The sequence below is a fragment of the Strigops habroptila genome, chromosome 2, assembly GCF_004027225.2.
Source record: "Strigops habroptila isolate Jane chromosome 2, bStrHab1.2.pri, whole genome shotgun sequence".
Classification (NCBI taxonomy): Eukaryota; Metazoa; Chordata; class Aves; order Psittaciformes; family Psittacidae; genus Strigops; species Strigops habroptila.
The window spans coordinates 102,392,998-102,413,221 of record NC_044278.2 but is presented as its reverse complement, the minus strand read 5'-3'; the positions used below and the strand labels follow the sequence as shown (position 1 = coordinate 102,413,221).

Sequence of the window (20,224 nt, the reverse complement as noted above, 5' to 3'; positions counted from 1 at the left end):
CAGGTAAGGAGCAATGAAAACTAAGGCATCATTAAGAGAATTAAAATCTAGTCAAGCTTTCACTTAAATGTGTGAATTTATACCCATTAAAGGTGTACAATCATTGCACCATAAAGATCTTGATCTTCTGGTTTAAATCACAGCTTTTCAAACTTAAGCTGGACTTAACTTGCAAATGTTATACATATATAAATACATAAACAGAAATAGTATACAAAGACAACAAAATAAATGCATAAATAAAGGACTGGGAAATACTAGAATTAGGATTACGATGGAGAAAGAGAAAGTGAAAGAGAAAGCAAGTGCAAGGGAAAGAGGGAGAAGGCAAGGCAAGTGCAAGGCAAGGCAAGGGGCAAGAAAGGCAAGCAGAGAAGTGTTGCAGCTAAGTGGAAATATTCGAGGTTACATGGATCCTTAGCATGACTAAATTGTGCTTGAAACATTATATTATGAATGAAAAAACAAGCTAATAGATGTTGTACTGCACAGTGAATATTCAGATTATTTTGCATACACAAGGAAAACTTCATCGCAGCCGAGCAAATTAGCAATCCATATTATTTAGTTGTTTCTGCTTACCCTTGTGTTTGTGAATTACTTGTGACAAAATACTGGTTTCTTTTCCCTCATTTTTAAAAACATGAGGGGTCCTAAAAAGTTTTTAAAGGGCAGATCTTATAGGAATATTTATTTAAATATTTGGAATTCAATCTGTGTTAATAACTAATTGGACATATAAGATATAGACACATATCTCCTCCCTTGATGCATGAACATAAGAGTTAGGCCCATTGCAGTGTATTTCACAGATAAGGAAGTTAGAGCAAGGACGTTGACTGAACAGCTTCAACTGATGCCACTGTCTACATACTCTGCTAGATTTTTGTCTCCTGCTCTCCTCCCATTCCTTCCCAGGACTCTTATTTACAACATGCTATAGACAAAGCCTAGTTAATACAGCTCTGCATTTGCTCTACTTTCCCTCCTGAGGTCCTTGAGTCCAAGATTTATTAACTGCAGATTTTATTACCCCCGTGCTCAGAGGACAGGGGTGTGTGTTTCCTCGAGGGCTCCTTCCCAGCATTTCCTTCTGTGAACTCTGGGAGTTTCACAGCACCTCAGGGCTGATGTGGTATTAGTTTATAGAGGGAAGAAATCTGGTGCCCTGATTTTGAAATGGATTTCAGTAATTGTTTAACTATGTAAACACCTTCTGAAATCCACATTACATCAGGTGGGATTAAGTTAAAAAGCCTCACTAAGTCTTAGTGCCCAGCCTAAGTGCTCAGAAGTGCTACTGGACCCACTAGCTCAGAAAAAGCCCATGTGGACTGTGCAGGAGGGGGTCAAATCACCTCCAGAGCCCAGGTATTGTGGCATTGAGTGTTCACAACCAGACTCCCCTAAAGCTTCCCCTTCTCCTGAGAGTACCTCAAGCATCTGCAGACCAGTCACCCAGGATAGAAAAGCCCTTTCTGGGGAGTTCAACCCAAGCGATTCATCAAGGTTACACTACCTGCTGGAGTACCCAGCAGCACAGCCCAGTTCCTGCCCACCTGGGCAGAGGGCTGGTGAGAGCACACCTTCCTTCTCTCCTGGCTCTTATACCCATGTTTCTCCCTGGGGGCAGGGACAGGGGAGGCAAAAAATGCCAGGCTGGTGTATTCCTGCGTCTCACCCAGAGCTGAGCTGGGAGCACACACAAAGCTAGACCTTCAGATGTTCTCCTCTGAAGGGTGAGCATCTTATGTGTCCTCTGCGTAAACCACCTTCCTTCTCCAAACTGCTCAGGGCTGAAGGACAGAGTATTAAGAACATCTCCCAGCTTTTCAGCTCCTGGGCTTGATACCATGTCTGCAACGCAGTGAGTTCTCACTCAATCCTGAGGCACAGGGCAGAGCTCAGCTCACTGTAGAAAGAAGTTGTAAAGCACTTCACTGCTAAATTTTAAGATATACCTGTGGAGCCTGTGTGATGTGCAGCAGTTTAGAGTTTGGGTAAATGCAGGCAGCTTTGCACAGAGAGATTGGTCTGGGGGGACATTACCATGGGACAATATCCCAGCAGGACTTCTAACATGCTTAAATCCAGAAAAGAAACACAGCAGCAGAGAAAACAGAGCAGGAAAATTCTGTATAGGGTTGCTGCCTCCAGATGTCAGCTACTTCAGTCCTCTACCCCAGTTTGGGATTGCCATGCATCTGTTGCTCTTGTTTTCAGAGACTTACACAGGTAGCAACTCCATGCAGCCAGCTCCAGTGCGTCACCACTTCTCAGCTTTGCTTTCATACTGGTCCAAACAACTGTAAGGAAAGTTTTCCCACTCATCGGGTGAGAGGCAGAGATACAGAATGGAAAATTTCAGCCCAAATGGCTGAAGTCCGGCAAAGTTACACTGGGCAAACAGGAGGGGAGTGCTATTGGTGAGAACTGCCAGGTGCCACCTGCGTGGCCAGAGGCACTGGCTGAGCCCAAAACACACCCTGCCATAAAGAGCCTGGGGTCTACGGGAGAAATCAGGCAGGAAAGGGAATTCTCTCTGGCTTCTAGCTCTGCCCCGAGTTCCTCTCCATAACTATCTGAATTTTTGTTGGTGGTGGGTTTTGGGGTTTTTTTTTTCCCCTACTCCTATCTTGTATAATAAACATGAAGAGCAAAAATAGAAAATTGTGTGGAGCAGGCAGTACATGAAATTGTTGTGTTTTGAACAGAAAAGTTCGTGGTATTTTAAAGTCATTCCTCACCTCTTCTTCTGAGGCAATGAAATTATGATTCCCTGATGATAGGCAATATTCCTACCAGAAAATTTATGAGTACAAGGGGCAATGAGAAGAAAATTAAAAGGTATAAAAGAGAAAGTGTAAAAAGATACTACTCATATAAGATCTTCTCCTACTCTCAACCTTTCCCAAGGCAATTTTCCTATATATTTCCTGGAGAAGGTCTTGTTCAAAATGGCTCACATAAACATGTCTTCCTGCAGTTCAAGATGTGGCCCACACCTACGGTGTGAAGAAGCTGATGCATGATGGGAAGAGCAAACTCAAGTTGCCATGTACGAATGCAGAATTGCTCAGAGACCAAGAAAGCTTCTTGACAAAAAAACAAAGCTGATGAACCAGTGTTACTTTAAGGCAGGTGGAATAGTTCATGCTCTTGTTTTTATCGTTAGTGCTAAGAAGGAAAGACAGCTTTGTTTTCACATGGTTATTGATTATTAACTAGCTTTGTGAAAGGTTACCTTTCTGCTAGATACAGCCAGAGGGGGGTGGTGGAGTGGTGTTAAAAATCAATCCCTGGGAAAGCTCTGTTTCCCAGTCAACTTCTCCTTCTCCCACTGCCAGCCCTTGCCATGGATACAGTTTCCCTGTGTTGGTTTCAGCATGGCTGGGAGAGAAAAAGAGATTATTTTGAATACGTTCAACTCACCTTCAGTACTTCTTTTCTGTCTAAATGCAGATTGCAGAAAAGTGGTTGAGAACTGAGAAGTCCTTAAATATTATGCAGATAGATATAGAAAATCAAACCACATTGCTATAACAAAGTGTGACTGAACTATACTCATGATTTTATACTCTAGTTAGATTGTCAGGGAGGTGGGAGGAATGATGAAACTACCATCAGTCATAACAAGAAGGGAAACAAATTTAACAGGGGGTCACAAATTATTTGCATCAAAAGGTAAACGAAATGGTCCTGCCACCCTTCCTAGTGAAAAAAATAATGCTATATCCAGATGGTTTTTGCATTTCACTGATCTCAGCAGCCTGCAGTGATGTCTGTCAGACACTGCTGGAGAAGAGGTGGATAAGACTTTCAAAATACATTGTTCACATTAAGCTCCTAAATTAACTGTCTGAAGGTAACATCATTGCAAAAAACATTGAATTTCAAGAGGCATGTTGTATATGTTGGTATACATTTTAAAGCCACATAGATAAGACATTTGGTATGTGGTTTGGCTTTCCAAACCCCTGGGTTCCCAGCGACATATTGTATTGTAAAGTTTTAGGCATTATATAACACAGAAGAAGAGTTCACCATGCAAGCAACCTCTTCTCTGTCAGGAAAACACCAAGCTACATGAATAGGATCAGACCTTAACAAGTACCTAAAACATACTTGAATCTAACATGGTAGTTGGAGTATTGCAGTGTAGTTATTGTGTGATCGTACTGTAGGACAGCAACAGCTGAGTATCTGAAACATTTGTTACTGGTGCTTGAATATCTGAATTCCTGTGCTTGTGTTGAGGGTAATTACAACCGGCCTGTTCTACTTTACATTGCTGCTATCACCATCATCTTTCAATTACTGATACAGACCCATGGATTCATTTTTGTTTAATCTCTTGGAATAACAAACTTGCTATAAGGCTTTCCCTTCTAAGAGGATGCTCCCATCTTTAATGAGAGCATTGAGTAGCCCTGAAAATTCACCTCAAAGGAGTAAAGTGCTGTTAGAGGAAACAACCTGGATCTGCTAGGGTTGTTCTCAGCATGAACTATGACTATGATAATGGTTGTAGGACCATGCTCATCAATCAGACACAACACAGAGCTGGAAGTGTGAGCTTTCCATCTCCATGCATGAAACTGGGTGATCTAAACATGGTAGCCATAAATATCCCCAAGATCTCTGGGGACTTCTACGGTCCATAAAAACTTCCTACTTCAGGTAAAGCACAAGACCTCCAGCTGAACTGCAGCATACGTACAGCCAGATATAAGGGTAGGGAGAAAGTATCCGACCTGTTGTTAATTTGTTCTCGTGCACGTGTCCCTTACTTTTCTTGATTCAATGGTTAAATCTGTGTTGTACATTTATCAGTAAGAATAAACACATTTATATCAACCATCTTGTCTTTGCATGGTTACCTATAGACTGAGGATGGCCAAGTTTCTTATCATCCTGAGCCTGTCAAAACCAGGACAGGGGAAGTCCTCAGCTGAGAGATGTGTGTGTGCAGGAGTCCCTGGGCTCACTGTTCGAAATGTTCAAGTGCCACTGGCCTCACAGTGTCCACATGTGAGCTAGAGAGGCAATGCTACATCTTTTAATTTCTTACATTGTGCCTACCCAGCTCAATGCTCTTCTAGTTGAAGAATCAGGACTGATTAAATGCAGGCAGGTACAAGGGCAGCAAAGGCCACAATGCCTTACACAGCAGCAGTGTGAATCTGGGGAATCATTTGCCAGAAGGTGCTGGGAGGCAAAGGTTTACATAAGGTTTCAGGGGAGACTTCAGATGTGGAAGAATCAACTGAGGACTGTAACATTCACATGAGCTAAGAAATCCCTGGAGTAGAAAATTCTGGGAGTCTGGGAGAAGATCTGGATGGGGTGTCTCATATGCATGTCTGGTGCAACTGCCCAAGGTGATGTGTATGGACACCATTTAGGGAGGAGTATGGGGTCACTGGACCTTGGCCTAGAGTCAACATAGCAGTGCCTGCAGAGCCCCATTCTTCCCACCACTCTTACCTGCCTCTTCCATCATCCATTTTCCACACCAAGCGGACACTGGGGTGGGACCCACTCAGAGCTGAGAGGCTTCTCCTGGGAACCCCCAGGTGTGGAGGGGCTCTGCAGCCAGACCTCAGTGGCTGCATCCCAGGCTGTGGCCCCGGCTGCTGGACATCACCACGCTGGGGACCAGCCAGGGTCCCCAGTGCCAGGATACCCAGCCGGGCCCTTTTCCTGCACTGCAGCTCACCACCTTGTTGTTAGCACGGCAAAGCGTGCCCTTATCGCGGACTCACGCAGGCAGAATGAAACAGAATTAGCTGTAAATTATACAAAATTCATTTGCTTTGGAGGGGGAAGTGTTTGCTCTATTTAGAGACGTTTGTTAGAGAGAGACGACCGCATTAAGACACCGGGGTAATGGTCCTCCCTGGAGATGAATCAATTTGCTCTGGGTTTTATGGCCTCATGCTTGTTTGTCCGCACCGGTTCCCCCTGGAAAACTCGGGGCTGTAAATGCTGCGGGGAGCAGATCTCTGAAGAAGGGGTGCTGGCCTAGGTCGGTGCCCGAGGATTCTCTGGATCAAAGAACACCCGTGCCAGCCAGACACTCCGGGGAGGCATCGCAGGCATGTATGGGGGTGCTGAGCAGGGGGAGCATGGCTAAGGGAGCTCGCCTGGCTCAGCGCACACCCCCCTGGACACACACCGGCTGCAAGCCCCGGGCAGGCCGCGTTCCCGCCCGGCGTGCCAGGGGACGGAGCCGGAGGGCGCCGGGCCGGGGGAGCCCCGGCAGCAGCGATGTCTATCGGTAATTCCCGCTAATAAAATACTTTTTCACTATCCGCACTATAATTGGTTTACAGCCTTTTTTGTTTATTTATCCATAAGAGCTGCTGTTAAATGGCTTGGGAAAGCAATCGCTTAATGGCTCAATATTGAATCAAAGGCTCAGTGTGCTTTCTAATAGATGGGGGACCTGCGTGGGACCGGAGCGGAAACTCATTTTAAGTGTAATGGACTGGGCGGGTTTATGATCTCACGGAACCTGACGCAGAAGCGAGCTACCGGGATCCTCCTGCCCCGCCCGATCAGCGGATGCGTCGCAACCGACCAAGCCGAGCCGAGCCCGGCCGGGCTTAGCCTGGCCAAGCCGAACCGAACCGAGCCGAGCTACCGGCACTCGGGCCCGCCGCACTGCTCCCCTCGCCCGCCATAGACTTAGCCGCGGTTGTGCGCCCCGACGGCGGCGGCCGCCGGAGCCCCGGTGCCGGGGAAGGAGTCGAAGGAAGAGGCGGTGAGAGGAGGCGGGCCGGGCATATTGGAAGCTTGCCTGCCCCCGAGCCGGCGAGAGCGGAGACCGGGCCGAGTGCAGGGCGGCAGGGAAATGATCTTTGTCCCTTTCGGTAGCTCTCCACCTCCTCATAGCCTCGTCGCCAAGTCAACCGGCACCAGCTCGGAGCAGATTATCTCCGAGGGTCAACACATTGCAGCCCAAACCGCGGGGAAGGCTCCCAAATTTACCCCTTGGACAAACAATCCGCTGCCTGTCGCTCGCTCTGGTGATAGCATTGTGGTCCCCACTGGACGCATCCCCCCGACCAGGGCGAGAGCGGGCAGAAAGCCAGTCCTTCCCCGCTCACGGGCCTCCGGCACACGGGTACCCCCGAGGGAGTGATCCCCCGGTCCACCCTGCCTGTCTCCGGACACATGCATCCCTGCACGGGATGGCCCCGCAGCCAAAAGTGCCCTGATGCCAAACCCCTCCAGGACCTTTTTCCCTCTGAGGATTTTCCTCTCCGGGAGGTGACCGGAGCAGGGGGATGAGGGGAGGGTGGCTGGGAGATGAGCAGCCCCTGGCCGAGCGACGCGTGGAGGGAAAAGGTGGGTTTCGGGGCCACCCCTCTCAGCGAGCCCCGCACATCGGGGCAATTCCCGCAAGACCCCCGCGGTGGGGCTTCTCATCCCAAAGCAGGGAGCGGCACCCAGCGCCAGGGTCGGGGGGTCCCGGGACCTGCCCGGCCACGGGGAAGAGGCTTGCGGGGCCGATGCCACCCCGGGGGCCTCTTATGGGTCGCGCCCCGCCCCGGAGGGCCGCGGGAGGGCTCACGTGGGGAGCGGCGCCTATGGGGAGGCGGCGGGAGCCGGGCGGGTGGCGGGGCCCGGCGGGGCGGCGAGCTGTCAAAGAGGCATCCGGAGAGCCGGGAGCGGGAGCAGCCGTATGTGCCTCTAAGCTGCGAGACCCCCCGCCCCGGCCCCGCTCGCCATGAACACCGAGGAGCAGTATTACGCCTCGGCGCAGCTCTATAAGGAGTCGTGCGCATTTCAGAGAGCCCCGGCGCAGGATTACAGCCCCGGCCCCCCCGCCTGCCTGTACATGGGCAGGCAGCAGCAGACTCCTTACCCCAGTGCCTTAGGGGCTCTCGAGCAAGGCAGCCCGCCAGACATCTCACCTTACGAGGTGCCCCCCATCACAGAAGATGCCGGGGTCTCCCACCTTCACCACCATCACCACCACCACCATCATCTTCCTCCTCCCCACCAGGACGCGCTGCCTTTCGCAGACGGGGCGGACACGGGGGCGATAGAGGAGCCCCGAGTGCAGGTGCCTTTCGCCTGGATGAAGTCCACCAAATCTCACGCCTGGAAAGGACAGTGGACCGGTAAGCCCCACCGAATACCTCTGCCCCTGCCCCTCCGCTCCTCGCCGTCTCAGCAGCCAGGAACCCTCCCCTGCACCGGTCCTGCTCCCACCCCTCGCGTGTAGCGTGGAGAGGTCCTTGAGGGTAGCTTCCTTGGGATGCTACTGCCCCCCTGCCAGCCCTTCAAGACCCACTGCTGTGGGGCTGCTGCCGTCGGGTTGAACGTCGGGGTTGGAGCCGGCCCTCGGGCCGCTCCCTGCGCTGCCCAAGCCCTCAGCAATTATTAACAGATTATTTTTCACCAATTAACTGATTGTGCCCAAGTCGGGGCGACGTGCAAACGCTTCCCGGGCGCAGCTGCCTCTCGGAGCAGGGTGGTTCCGCGGGTCGGCCGCTCCGCGGGCGCTGTGGGATCCTCGCTGGGGCCGAGGCCGGCGGAGCAGAAATACTGGCGAGCTGGAGCGGGCGGGAAGCGGCGGGCAGGAAGGCGGCGGGCAGGAAGCCGAAGGGCACGGAGCACCCCCGAAACCGCGGGGCAGCCGCCTTGCCCGTCACCGCTGCCTCTCGGCTCCCCCAGGCGGCAGAGCCCATCTTGCTCCCGGCCCCCCTATCCCACCTCCTCCAGCTTCCCGGTGGGTTTTAGCCGTAATTGAACCTTTCCAAGAGAAAACCGAAGGCAGGGGAAACAATGCACAAACGAAACATAGCTGCCAGCGAGGGGAAGAAACTCTATCTAGACAGAAAGTTCCGCTGCCCAACAATATTCCTGTCTCTGCCTGCACAATGTTATCGTGTCCTGTGCCTTTGTCACGCCTATACGGCAAATATTATATCAATGGCTTTGTTCAAATAGACAGTTGAAAAAAGAACTGGAGTATTAAAATCACCATGAAATAGTTTGGGAATTACATGGGGCAGACCGAAGGGAGGGGGGACGGAGCCAGGTGGTGGTCCCCTGTCCCCACGGAGGCGCATCCGCCGGGAAGGGGAGAGGAGTGCTGCCCTATGCCGCGGGCTCGGCGGCAGGGATTGTGCCAGTGGAGAGAAAATCAGATCGTTTTCCTTGGGTTGAATGAATTTCTGGAATTACATATATATATGTATATATGTTATATATATATATAAATGGCCGGGTTGGAAAAAACGCCAGACACTCGACACTTTTTTCTCTGTGTCCTTACCAAATGACCAAACCAGCAGCAAAACGAAACTTTTCCCGTAACAGCGGAAAACTCTCCCCTGTTCTTCCCAGCTCTGCTAGGAGGTCCAGGCAAGGGCTGTCCCACACCTCTGCGTGGTGCACGCCATGGGTGTGCGGGCACCCGGAGCTATTCCCACCGCGGTGCGCGGGGCCCAGCGCTGCGCTGTGGCCAACCCCGGAAGGCTCTGCACGGTAGAAATGACATATTCTATACACTGCAAAGTCTATAGCCCAAGGATTTCAATATTTATGGGCACCTTTGGGATGTAGGCGCTCATGGGGCTTTGTGTTGCTATTGCCGGGGAAAGGCGCCCAGAGAGGCCGTGGCAAACCCGGCCCCACGCCACCCGCCGTGCCCGGCCCCGGGCTCCGCCGGACCGGGAGCTGCCCGCCGTCCTCCGGGGCTGGCAGGACACGGCAGGGAGCGCGGCCCGGTGAGCAGCTGGGGCACGTCGGCCGCGGCTCTCCAACCTTCCCGGTAGCACTGGTTCACCCGGCCATAACAGAACAATTTTTTTCAGATCCATGCACACGCATGTGTATTTACTCAATTTTACATTTACAAACGTTTGTATGCGTACATATTTATTTTAATATCGATTTAATATATACTTTAATATATATACAGAAAAAATTGTATATACATAGACTTATATTTATAAACTTTTTTTTTCTGTACATAAACATTTCTATGTCTAATTTAGATTATACATTGGGAAGAAATTCTTCACTGTGAGGGTGGTGAGGCACTGGAACATGTTGCCCAGAGAAGCTGTGGCTGCCCCATTCCTGGAAGTGTTCAAGGCCAGGTCGGACGGGGGCTTGATCAGCCTTGGCTAGTGGAAGGTAGATTTGCCCATGGCAGGGGGTTGGACTAGGTGGTCTTTAAAGTCCTTTTCAACCCAAACCAGTCTATGATTCTATATACATGCATTTAAATATATATTTTAATATACACATACACGCATAAGTTTATATACAGATGTTTATGTTTATAAACATTATATATAAATAAAACTATGGGAATAGGCAGACGGGAGGTGAGAGAGGCTCACAGCTATCTTGAAATGCCTGTTTCGATCTGGTCCCTTCAAGCACTATTCCCTACAGATGATATCGCCACCGAAGGCCTTCGCAGGTGGGCTCCCGGCCCTCCATAGCGGCCTGCAGTCTCGATGCCCTCCCCGGTCCCACGCGCGCCTCGGGCCGCGCTGGGAATGGCCATTCCGCTGCTGCCGCTCTTTTCAGGAAGGAGAGAACCAAGGTTTCACCAACCTGACAAAACGAAGGGGCTGAGGTCCCGCACTCGGCCCTGGTCCCACTCCCGGCCCGTTGCCTCCCACTGGGGTCCCACGGCTGGGAAAAGGCCGAAGGTTCCGCGGGCCCAGGGCTGTTCGGTGGCGATATCCCGGGATAAACCCCTATATTTGTGTTCCGTGAGATTTTCCCCCACTTTTTTGCGGCTTGTGCCGCCGGGTGCCACTGCGAGGCCCGTCGGGGAGAGCTGCCCGCCCGCCCTGTCCGCTCCCCGCCGCGCCGCCGCCGCGGCACCCACCACCACCAGGCCACCGCTGGCGGCCGGCTTCTCTTCCGCGTCCCGTACTCAGGGGTGAGATTTGGTTGTAGTAGTATTATTATTATTACCACTATTATTAATTCGGATCCTTGTGCGTACGTTGCACAAACGAAAGTCTTTTTGTTTATTCTTATTGCTTTGGTTTTGTGGTTGGGAGTTGAGAGAGGTTTTTTTGAGGGGGTCCGTTTTGATGTTTGATTTGGGGGGTTATGTTTATTTTAATTTATTTTTCTTTTTTCATGGTTTGTTGTTTTTTTTTTAACTCGAACCTGAGCAGTTGCCAGGCCCTAGAGCTCTTCGGAGCTTTCGGCAACACCCAAACAGCAGCGCTTGAGCCTCAATACCAGCTTGAAAGAAGGCTCTTCCCCGAAAACTTCCACCAAATTACTGCTAAGCACCCCCCTCCCCCAAATTATTATATTATATTCATATTATTTATAAAATAAAATAGCAGCAGTCACGACTGATGCCACCAGCACCCCCTTACTGTACCCGGCCGGGGGCCCCCCCGAGGATACCCCTCACCCTACTCGCTTCCGCCCTCGTGTTCTCTGTGCCGCGCAGGGATGCGGGGTAGTGGCCCCGTAGCCCGAGCGGCGGCCGGGCGAGCCGGGACTGACTGTCCCTTTTTTCTCTGCAGGGGGGTCCTACGTGGTGGAGCCGGAGGAGAGCAAGCGGACAAGGACGGCGTACACCCGGGCGCAGCTGCTGGAGCTAGAGAAGGAGTTTCTCTTCAACAAGTACATCTCCAGACCGCGCCGGGTGGAGCTAGCTGTCATGTTGAACTTGACCGAGAGGCACATCAAGATCTGGTTCCAGAACCGGCGGATGAAGTGGAAGAAGGAAGAGGACAAAAAGCGAGGGGCGGGCAACAGCAATGACCCCGAGCAAGACTGCATGGTGTCCTCCGGGGAGCTCCAGGGCAAGGAGGATCTCCAGCAGTGCTCCCCCGGGAACCTGCCCTCGGGGGCCTCCAGGGACACGCTTGCCCCCAGCCTCGCCCACAGAAGGCAGCCAGACTCCCGGTGAGCCGCGGGGAGCCCCATACCCCGGGCCAAGGAAAAGGAGACGGGAGAGAGAGCCGGGAGGCTGGCGCCGGCTTCCCCCCGCCGTGCCGTGCCGTGGCCGGCCCTCGCCCGCCTTCCCCGGGGAAACTCGATGCCCCCACTCCGAAATTCCCGTCCTGCGAAAACGAAAGAGTTCGGCTGTAGCGAGAGGAGGCTCGCGGCGGGCCGTGGGGCCGGAGGAGGACGCAGCCAGCCGCCGGGATGGCTGCGAGCTGGGCCCCGCTCTCCCTGGGCACCCCGCGCCGCAGCGGGCCCTGCGGGGCAGCTTTCCCCGGGGAAGGCGGGTCTCGGGCGGTCACCTACGGTGTGCGTAACCCTGGGTACACGGAGCGGTTTGGAAACCGGAGGAGAAGCGAGCTCACGCCGCCTTACCGTGGGCGACTGCGCGGCCAGAGTGGGGGATGCTCGGTGCCCGGCGCTGCACAAGCGCGGCCGCAGAGCCGAGCACCCCTGGCCTTCAGGATCAGAGCCCCCGGGAGCACCGGTTCTGCGGAGGACTCCTCCAGGACTGTTACTCACTTCTTTGAAAGCTGGAACCTGGTTTGTGTCGTTCTCTTTTGCATTTGGGGAGGGGGGGGGGAGAAAACACCCATAAAAACCCCCAAACAAAAAAAAACCCCACTAAAATTAAAAAAAGAAAAAAGAAAAAAAGCCCGCGTGTCCTGCGGGCAGGACTTGTCTCCTCCTATGACCGGCTTCTGATGACCGCCACAGGTAGCCAGACCCCCCTCCAGGCTCCACCACCGCCTGACGCTGCGTTGCTGCCCGTGGGTCCGCGGCCTTCGGGGCTGCTTTCGGCTCCCGGAGGATGGGTGTCAGCAGAGAGACGCGCCGGAAAACCCGTGGTTGCTCTCCGGACAGTGAGCAGAGGCAGATCGGGCAAGCCGAGAGCGGGACGTGCCAAGGTAGTTAGAGTCGGTCCCACGAACATTTTCCTTTGGGGAAAAAATCCTTCCTCTCTTCCACCCCTTCTGCAAGTTTGGACTCTGTCTCGGAGAGAAGAAACCACCCTGCAGCACAGGCTCCCGGCCTGGCGTGGCTCACTGCATGGTTTTTCTCTGCAGATCTGGTTTTACTTCACCTCCAGGGCAGCGATGCCTTTTTCCAGGTGTTCTTTTGCCGCCCGGCCCGGCGTGCAGGAGAGTCAGGCTGCCACGGGCTGGAGTGGGGCGAGAGCCCGGCCAGGGACGGGGCTTTCCTGCAGGGAGCCGGGCAAGAGGGCTCAGCCGCCCCCCCGGAACATCTTCACTGCCGCGACAAGGGCAGCAACAAGCATTTTGTACAAGGGAAAAGAGCTGTTCCAACGAGCACCTCGAAGAGCGCCAGCAATTCAACTAAGTGGGGAAAAAGATCACATCCAAACTAGAAGCAGAAAATAGCGGCTGGAAGGAATTAGGAGCCGCCCGGGTTTGCTGTGGGTCGGGCGGATCTGTCTCCTTTTCTCGACGGGGAGGCTCCAGACCTGCCCCCGGCAGCAGCAAGCCTCGAGCATCCCTCGGGGACCTAGAGCATTCCTCCTGCCCGCGCTGCAGGCCCGCGACTACCATGGAAGGAGAAAGAGGTCCTGTTCCATCCTGGCCAGAGGATGTTCCCAGTCCCTCAGCTGAAAGCGGGGGGGAGAGGAAGTAGCTTGCTACAGCTCTTTTGGGTTTTTTTCCCATCTTATATGAGACTTATAACAATAAGTTGGAGACTTGAGCTGAAGTGTGTAATTCGTCTATTGCTTTTCTTTCCTTTGGGGACATTGAGATGTGTGTGCGAACAGGGACATTTCTGGTCATTTTTCCTGTAAGTTGCCTGAGAAATTTGCCATCCGAGCCCCTACATCTTTATTCATCAAAATACAGTCAATGAGGGAGAACTTTACTGATGATTATATGAGCAAAATTTAAATAAAGCTGTTCTGCTTGAGAAGCAAAGCACCGCATTAATTAAAGTAACATCTCTCAGACTTCTAGAGATTATAAAGCTCTTTTGAAACCTCAGAATTTCTCATCACTATTTATTAGCATCAACTTGTCACTGGTAACGCACAGTGGAACAATTTCCATGTACTTTTTACAGTGTCTGGCACTGAAATCTCAATTCGGGAGCCACTATAAAACTATATCTAGCTGCAGAAAGGACATCTATCACACAAAACACTATGATTTTCTGCCTAGATTCGTACAGCTCATTGCCCTGGGTAAAGAGCATACACGGTGGCTGAAATTTTGCCCGTAATTTCTCTAGTATAATACATTCCATTTCCATTTTCTCCACGCACCACTGTAAAAATGGAGAAATTGAGGAGTTTGGAGGTATTTTTTGACTATGGTGCTGAAGTATTTTTATAAGTGGACGTAGTATCAGACCTACGTGGTTTAGTTTTAATGAATAAAGTATTTTTCTTCAAAGAACTAATATAGTTTATGGGTTTAGCACTTTATATATATACATACATATAATATTAATCCTTTTTCCAACTGCATCAATAGAAAAAATAGCGTTAACTGAATCAAGACAGCTCTGTGACCTTGTAGAGATAAATATTCAGGGTAACTTTCACCTGGCAGAATCTCTAGCCCTGCACCATGCCAGGGAAAGACAAGGCTGATATGGAAAGTAATAAGGCCGCTAGAATTCTTGTGCCATGTCATCTCACCAAAACCAGTTGTGCAGACACATCCATTTTTCCTAGGAGACACTGCCCCTTATGAAGTAGTTCATAATTTATATTAGTAAATAGTTCTTAATTTATATTTAATCAGTTTTAACCCTAGGACAGGGTTTCCGCAAGACATTCTAAGAATCCTGACTTTAAAATTTAAGCAAGAGATGAAAAGTGTGAGGTGTCTTTTTATTTCCTTCTTGGGAAATGCTCAAGTCTTTTAGGCATGTGTGGGAGAGGTATGTCCCCAAGAATCACATGTATCCAGCGTTGGTTATATTGAAGAAAGGCTGAGCAAGATTTAGGGTGATTTTCCCCTCCCCAGCTTCACCTGGTATGGGCATCTGCAACACCAGGAACTATGGAGACATCAGTTCTACTTATGGCTCCAGGTGAAGACAGTGAGGCTGCAGGTCTTGATGCAGCTTTGCACAGGCAACACCTTTACTTCTGCTTTGCTCAGATACACCCCCCAATACTGCAGTGAAAGTTTTCTTCTCTGCTTCTGAGCTAACGAGATAGTGACTGTTATGACATGAAGGCCCACAACGCAGGGAATATTTAATGCACTGTTCTTTCTCCAAGCAGGGCTGAGCAGCTAATGTGAATGGCACACAGCTAGGCAAACCCTGGCCAGGAGCTGGGGGCTGCTGTCACACACGGGCCAGATCCTACCACAAAATGGTTGTTGGTTTGCTGCCATCTGAGAAGCTGCATCCAGCAGCCTCTGCTAGGGTCACCGTGCCTGGGCTGAGCCTAGGAAAGGGAAACAGGACCTCATGCACCCCCCCCGTGCTAACCCCTGCTTTACCTCCCACACACAGGACCATGTCCCAGGACCCTGCAGTGATGGCCATGTGAAAGGTCCTCCATTACAAACCCATGCGTTTGCCTGATAATCCTTCCATGTATGAATAATTACATCCATAAATCAATTCTGAAAGCAGTGATTTAACCTAAGGTGTGAAAGTCTTTCCAGCCCGACTCTGAAGCCTGTTACCTCCCACGCTGCGGTTGCTGCTGCTGCTGCCATGACTGCAGCTGAGGAGACACATTGCAGGCTGAGAAGAAACATTGCTCAGGAAGGCTTCAGTGCTTTGAAGTGCAACCAGGGATGGGATGCCAGCCCTGCAACGACCACCAAAGCAGGGTCTCTCAGGCTGGACAATGCACCTTACGATCTGGGCTCCACACTGGGCAGACTTGGCTGGGAGTTCAGTGCTGTATTTCAAGGCTTACTTTGGGAGTAGAAAGAAACATCTTTGGGCTCCTTTCACTCCTAATGACTTATAGGGTTGTTCTTCACATAAGTGTATGCAACCCACACATACACACATGCGCACATGGCTTCCAATAATCTGTGACTCAGAAAGGCAGTTCCTCCATGTTCCTCCCAACCCAGATGGTGATAAGAATGAGCAGATCTTCAAGGATATATTTATAGCAGTCAGGAATGTGTCTGGTTTAGCACCTAGGTAAGACAACGAAATGTGGAAACACTGCAGTGCCCATGTTGGTAGTGCTTCACTCACCCACTACTTACGTTCATTTATCATTTATCCTCATTGCTGCTGTCCCACTGCCTTCCACAACCCTTTACGGTATCTTTCTGTGCACCTTGCCAGCACCAATGTGCTTCCACAACACTTTAGCTGTGAGCACAAGGCATGGTTAAACAAAGGAGAAAGTGCATGGATGCAAGGCTTCTCCTAGTCTCTGCCTTTCTCCTTCTCCTCTCCTCCCACCACTTGCTGTCCTGGTATGCAGCTCCTCTGTTCCCCAGACCTTCTGGGATTGCAACGTATGTGAGGATAAATAAAATGCAGAGGAAATGAGCTGAATCCCTCTCTTCCTAGTGTGTTTCTGTGATGAGTCATAGAATCATAGACTGGTTTGGGTTGGAAGGGACCTTAAAGCTCATTGAGTTTCAACCCCAATGCCATGGGCAGGGACACCTTCCACTAGACCAGGTTGCTCAAAGACCCGTCCAACCTGGTGTTGAGGACTGCCAGGGATGGAGCTGCCACAGCTTCTCTGGGCAACCTGTGCCAGTGCCTCACCACACTCACAGTAAAGAACTTCTTCCTAATATCTAATCTAAATTTCCCCTCTTTCCATTTAAAGCCATTTCCCCTTGTCCTATCACTACATGCCTTGTAAAAGGTCCCTCTTCAGCTCTCTTGTGGGCCCCCTGTATAGGTCAGTCCTGGCCAGCCTTGCCCATGGAGTAGAAAACTCAAACACGTGGTTCGTCTACTATTAGGTCTCAAGCACTTGCTGGCTTGTATCAGGATTTATTCCAGGAACCATTTACTTCCATCTGCAGTGCCACTGGAATGAGGAAAAGCTGCAGTTGGTCTGCCTCTGCCCGATGTGCCTTTAGGAGGGACCCCATGTTCACAGGAGCACTGATCCTCCATCCACCAGGATCCACTGGGCACAAGAGGCAGGTGCCTTGGCAAACAGGTTTCAGGACTAATCTCCATGGACAACCCAAAAATACATTGGAAGGGAAGAAACCTGAGAGATGCAGGTGAGCTGCTGGACCAACAGGCCACGAACAGAAGCATCTCAAGCATGTGTGAAACATTCCACTTTGAAAGTGTTGGCAGAGAGAGGGTTGGTGGGCTTTGTTTCATGACAGAGCTGGTCCGGGTATAATGAGCTGGTGCCAGTGGCAGCTTCACATCTTCCCTGTCCTTTAGCCCAGACCCAGGGGGGAGAAAACCATCTGCTCAAAGAAGTCTTTGCACAGTGTGCTTAAGATTCAAGAGTAAAGCAAATTTAGCAGCCAAAGAAAACAGAGGGTATGATGGTTTGTGCCTCTACTTGCAGGGCTAGACTTGATAGTGGATAGTGAAAAAGAGGTGTCTCCATGGGTGGCTGGTAGCATGCTGGTATTTTGTTTGAGCAGCGGCAGTATGTGGCACTATATATTTAGCTACACCTACTTTGGACATTCCCTGCAGACATCAAAGCACTGAGCAGAGGTAGGCAGGGATTAGTGACTTCATTGGTGTAAGAAGAAGGCAGAACCAGGAAAGGGAGCTATGAGAGAAAGAAAGGCACCCACAGCCCATGTTGGGAGACCAAGGTGTCTCAGGACCAAGGTGGAGCTAGGGGAGGGATACCAGGTCCTGGACTGTGCAGAGACCTGTGTTTGAACACCACTTCCCCTGGCCCAAACCCTTCTCCAGAGAAAAGCAAACAGTTACCTGCTGGGAGCCTCAGCTGGGTGCGGCATTGAAGGGCTCCAGAGTCACGTTTTGAATGCAACCCCTCCTGGAGAGGAGGCTGTACCTCTCTGCAGCAAGCAGTAGCAAAACAGCCCCCTTGCATCTTGTCTTTTAGCTACCCTTCAGCACAACTGCTCAGGTCCCTCTGATTCAAAATAGGTGTCTCTCACTCCCTGCCAAGCTCCCAGCAGTGGGAGCTGATCTGTCATCTACTATGCCCTCCTTTTCCGCTGCTAACCCCTTGTTGGTGAGTCAGTATTTGGCTAAGGGTGAGACTGCGTGAGGTGACATTGTTCAAGATAAGCTAGCAGAATAGCAATTCCTGTTTTTTTCAGTCCACTCTGTAAACTGAATTTTTTTACCAAGAATGAAAATTGCCAAAAAGGGGGACAAGGGGAAACTCCCTCTACTCTGGAGGAACCAAATCCTTAACCCTGGACTGAATGTGGCAAAACTACTTGTTAAAGTCATAGCTGGTTCCTGGAGTTGTGATTGGAAACCTTGCTCGCAGCTTCACCCTCTGCTGCCACATCGTTGATGGTTTGGTTATATTCATCGCACAGACCTCACTGAGGCAGTTTCACTTCAAATATAAAGAGGTACATCTGATGGCATTTTGAGCAGTGCATGAGATTAAGTGAAGGTAAAGGCAGAGAAAAGGACCACAAGGTGTAGAGCCATGTGACCTTTATGTGAGATGATGGGGATTCCTTATGAGCATCCCTGAAGGAGCAAAAAGAGAACTGGAACTGAAACCACTGACGTTTATACTCTATTCTTCTGCCCAAAGCAGGGTCACTCCAGACATGAACTCTCTCCTCTTCACTAAGGTCTACAAAGCCGCAGATCTTCTGTTCCAGTGCATCATTATTCCTGCCATGAGTACATTTTTCCTAACATCCAGCCGGTCTTACCTGTTGCAGTATGGTTTCTTGTCCTGTGAGCAAAAGACACTGCATTTCCTTTCTCTTTAAAACAGCATCCCAAAAGCCAAAGGATAAGATTTTGAGAAGAAAATAATTATCTTTTAAAGCAACTTCTGGCTTACTAGAGACTTACTAGAGACAACTGAAAGAGCAGTTTCCCCAGAGCTTGGAAAACAGAAGCTGGAGAGGGTGGGCCTGGAAGGCAAGTAGAGGAATGGTACTCCAAGCAGTGATGGAAGGCAACATCATCAGTGAGTGGACAGGCAGAAGTATGAGCAGGCACCTAAAGCAGGAGGAAAGGTCAGAAGAGAGGCAAGTGGAGGCTGAAGCAGTGTCATTATGGGAAGAAGATAGAGAGAGGCAGTAACGGAGAAGGGAGAAGAAAAAGGTAACTGATGCAGTGCCAAGACCTCAACAGCTACAGGATTATGATGCCAATGAGCTCATTAGCTGGGAATGCCATTCTGCTTCTAGGGAACAAGCTATGATATAGAAACCAGGTGCTTTGTGTGTTTTACTTAGCTGTTAATTACAGCTTGCACCTTTCCTGTGGAAGCTTAGTTCCCCCTTGTGATGTGTGTGATGTGATGGAGTTTGCTCACCTGTCTCCACATTCCTCCTGGTCCATACACTAAGCAAAAGTGTTGGGAATCCAGCATAGATTTCCATTTCTTGCATTTCCATTTCCTCTTCACTGGTTTTTATTCACTGTTAGATGTGGGGTTTGTTCCAGCTGTCTCTGGTGATTACAAATTGTGTATACAACAGTCCAGCTTGCCCAGGGCTCTAAAGAAAACTATTTTTGGAGAAACATCTCATGATTTGCCTCACAGTTCCTGGGAAAAATCATCTCAATTGGTTTAGATACAGGCACTGGAAATTGTCAGGAAAACTGCAGAGATGTGGGAGATAAAAACCCACTTGGGGTGGCAGATTTATGTCCTCCTCTAGCAAAGTCCCATTTGCTCCTATGCCTGCTTTTATCCCATCCTCTCAACTTGGCCCGAAAGAGTGAAGTAAGCCACACACCAGCACTGCTCATGGAAGATGTGAAAAATCCTGCCCTTCCAGTGGAATCCTGACAATTATATGACAGAGGGCTGGGAACAGCTATAGCTTGTTGGAAAATCTTAGTGTCCGTGCTTCTTTTCCAGATGTGGTCACTAGATAGACCAGGGCTTCATTCTTCACTGGTTGTAAAACTGCAAACACTGGGGAGAAGGGGGAACAGGAGGCTCAGGACAAGAAGAGCTTTTACAGGTTAAGTCAGGACCAAGGAAAAGACAAGCTGGCACCTGCAGGCCATGCCAGCATCAATTTGGGGAAGTCGGACCAAGGGAGATGTGGCGTTTCTTCTGCAAGTTTGCTTGAAGCACACTTGCACACCTGGCTCTGTACCTAGTTATGGGAGATGGAGGAGGATACAGCAAAAGCAAAAAGCAGGCCAGGGAGAGAGC

General features: G+C 50.5%; 1 protein-coding gene across 1 annotated transcript; it reads left to right on the top strand.

Annotated features, from left to right (window-relative positions):
• The first annotated feature begins 7,720 nt into the window (after positions 1-7,720).
• PDX1 (pancreatic and duodenal homeobox 1) lies at positions 7,721-11,917 on the top strand. Its single transcript, XM_030477582.1, has 2 exons — positions 7,721-8,132; positions 11,529-11,917. Exons 1-2 carry the CDS (start codon positions 7,736-7,738, stop codon positions 11,915-11,917), a joined length of 786 nt encoding a protein of 261 aa, XP_030333442.1. The 5' UTR covers positions 7,721-7,735.
• The last annotated feature ends 8,307 nt before the right edge of the window (positions 11,918-20,224 follow it).

Bases quoted from the DNA above. Each gene is read 5' to 3' on its own strand.
- PDX1 (XM_030477582.1), top strand. From the start codon at position 7,736: ATGAACACCGAGGAGCAGTATTACGCCTCGGCGCAGCTCTATAAGGAG. The intron at 8,133-11,528 runs GTAAGCCCCACC...TTTTCTCTGCAG, and splicing joins CTGGAAAGGACAGTGGACCG to GGGGGTCCTACGTGGTGGAG.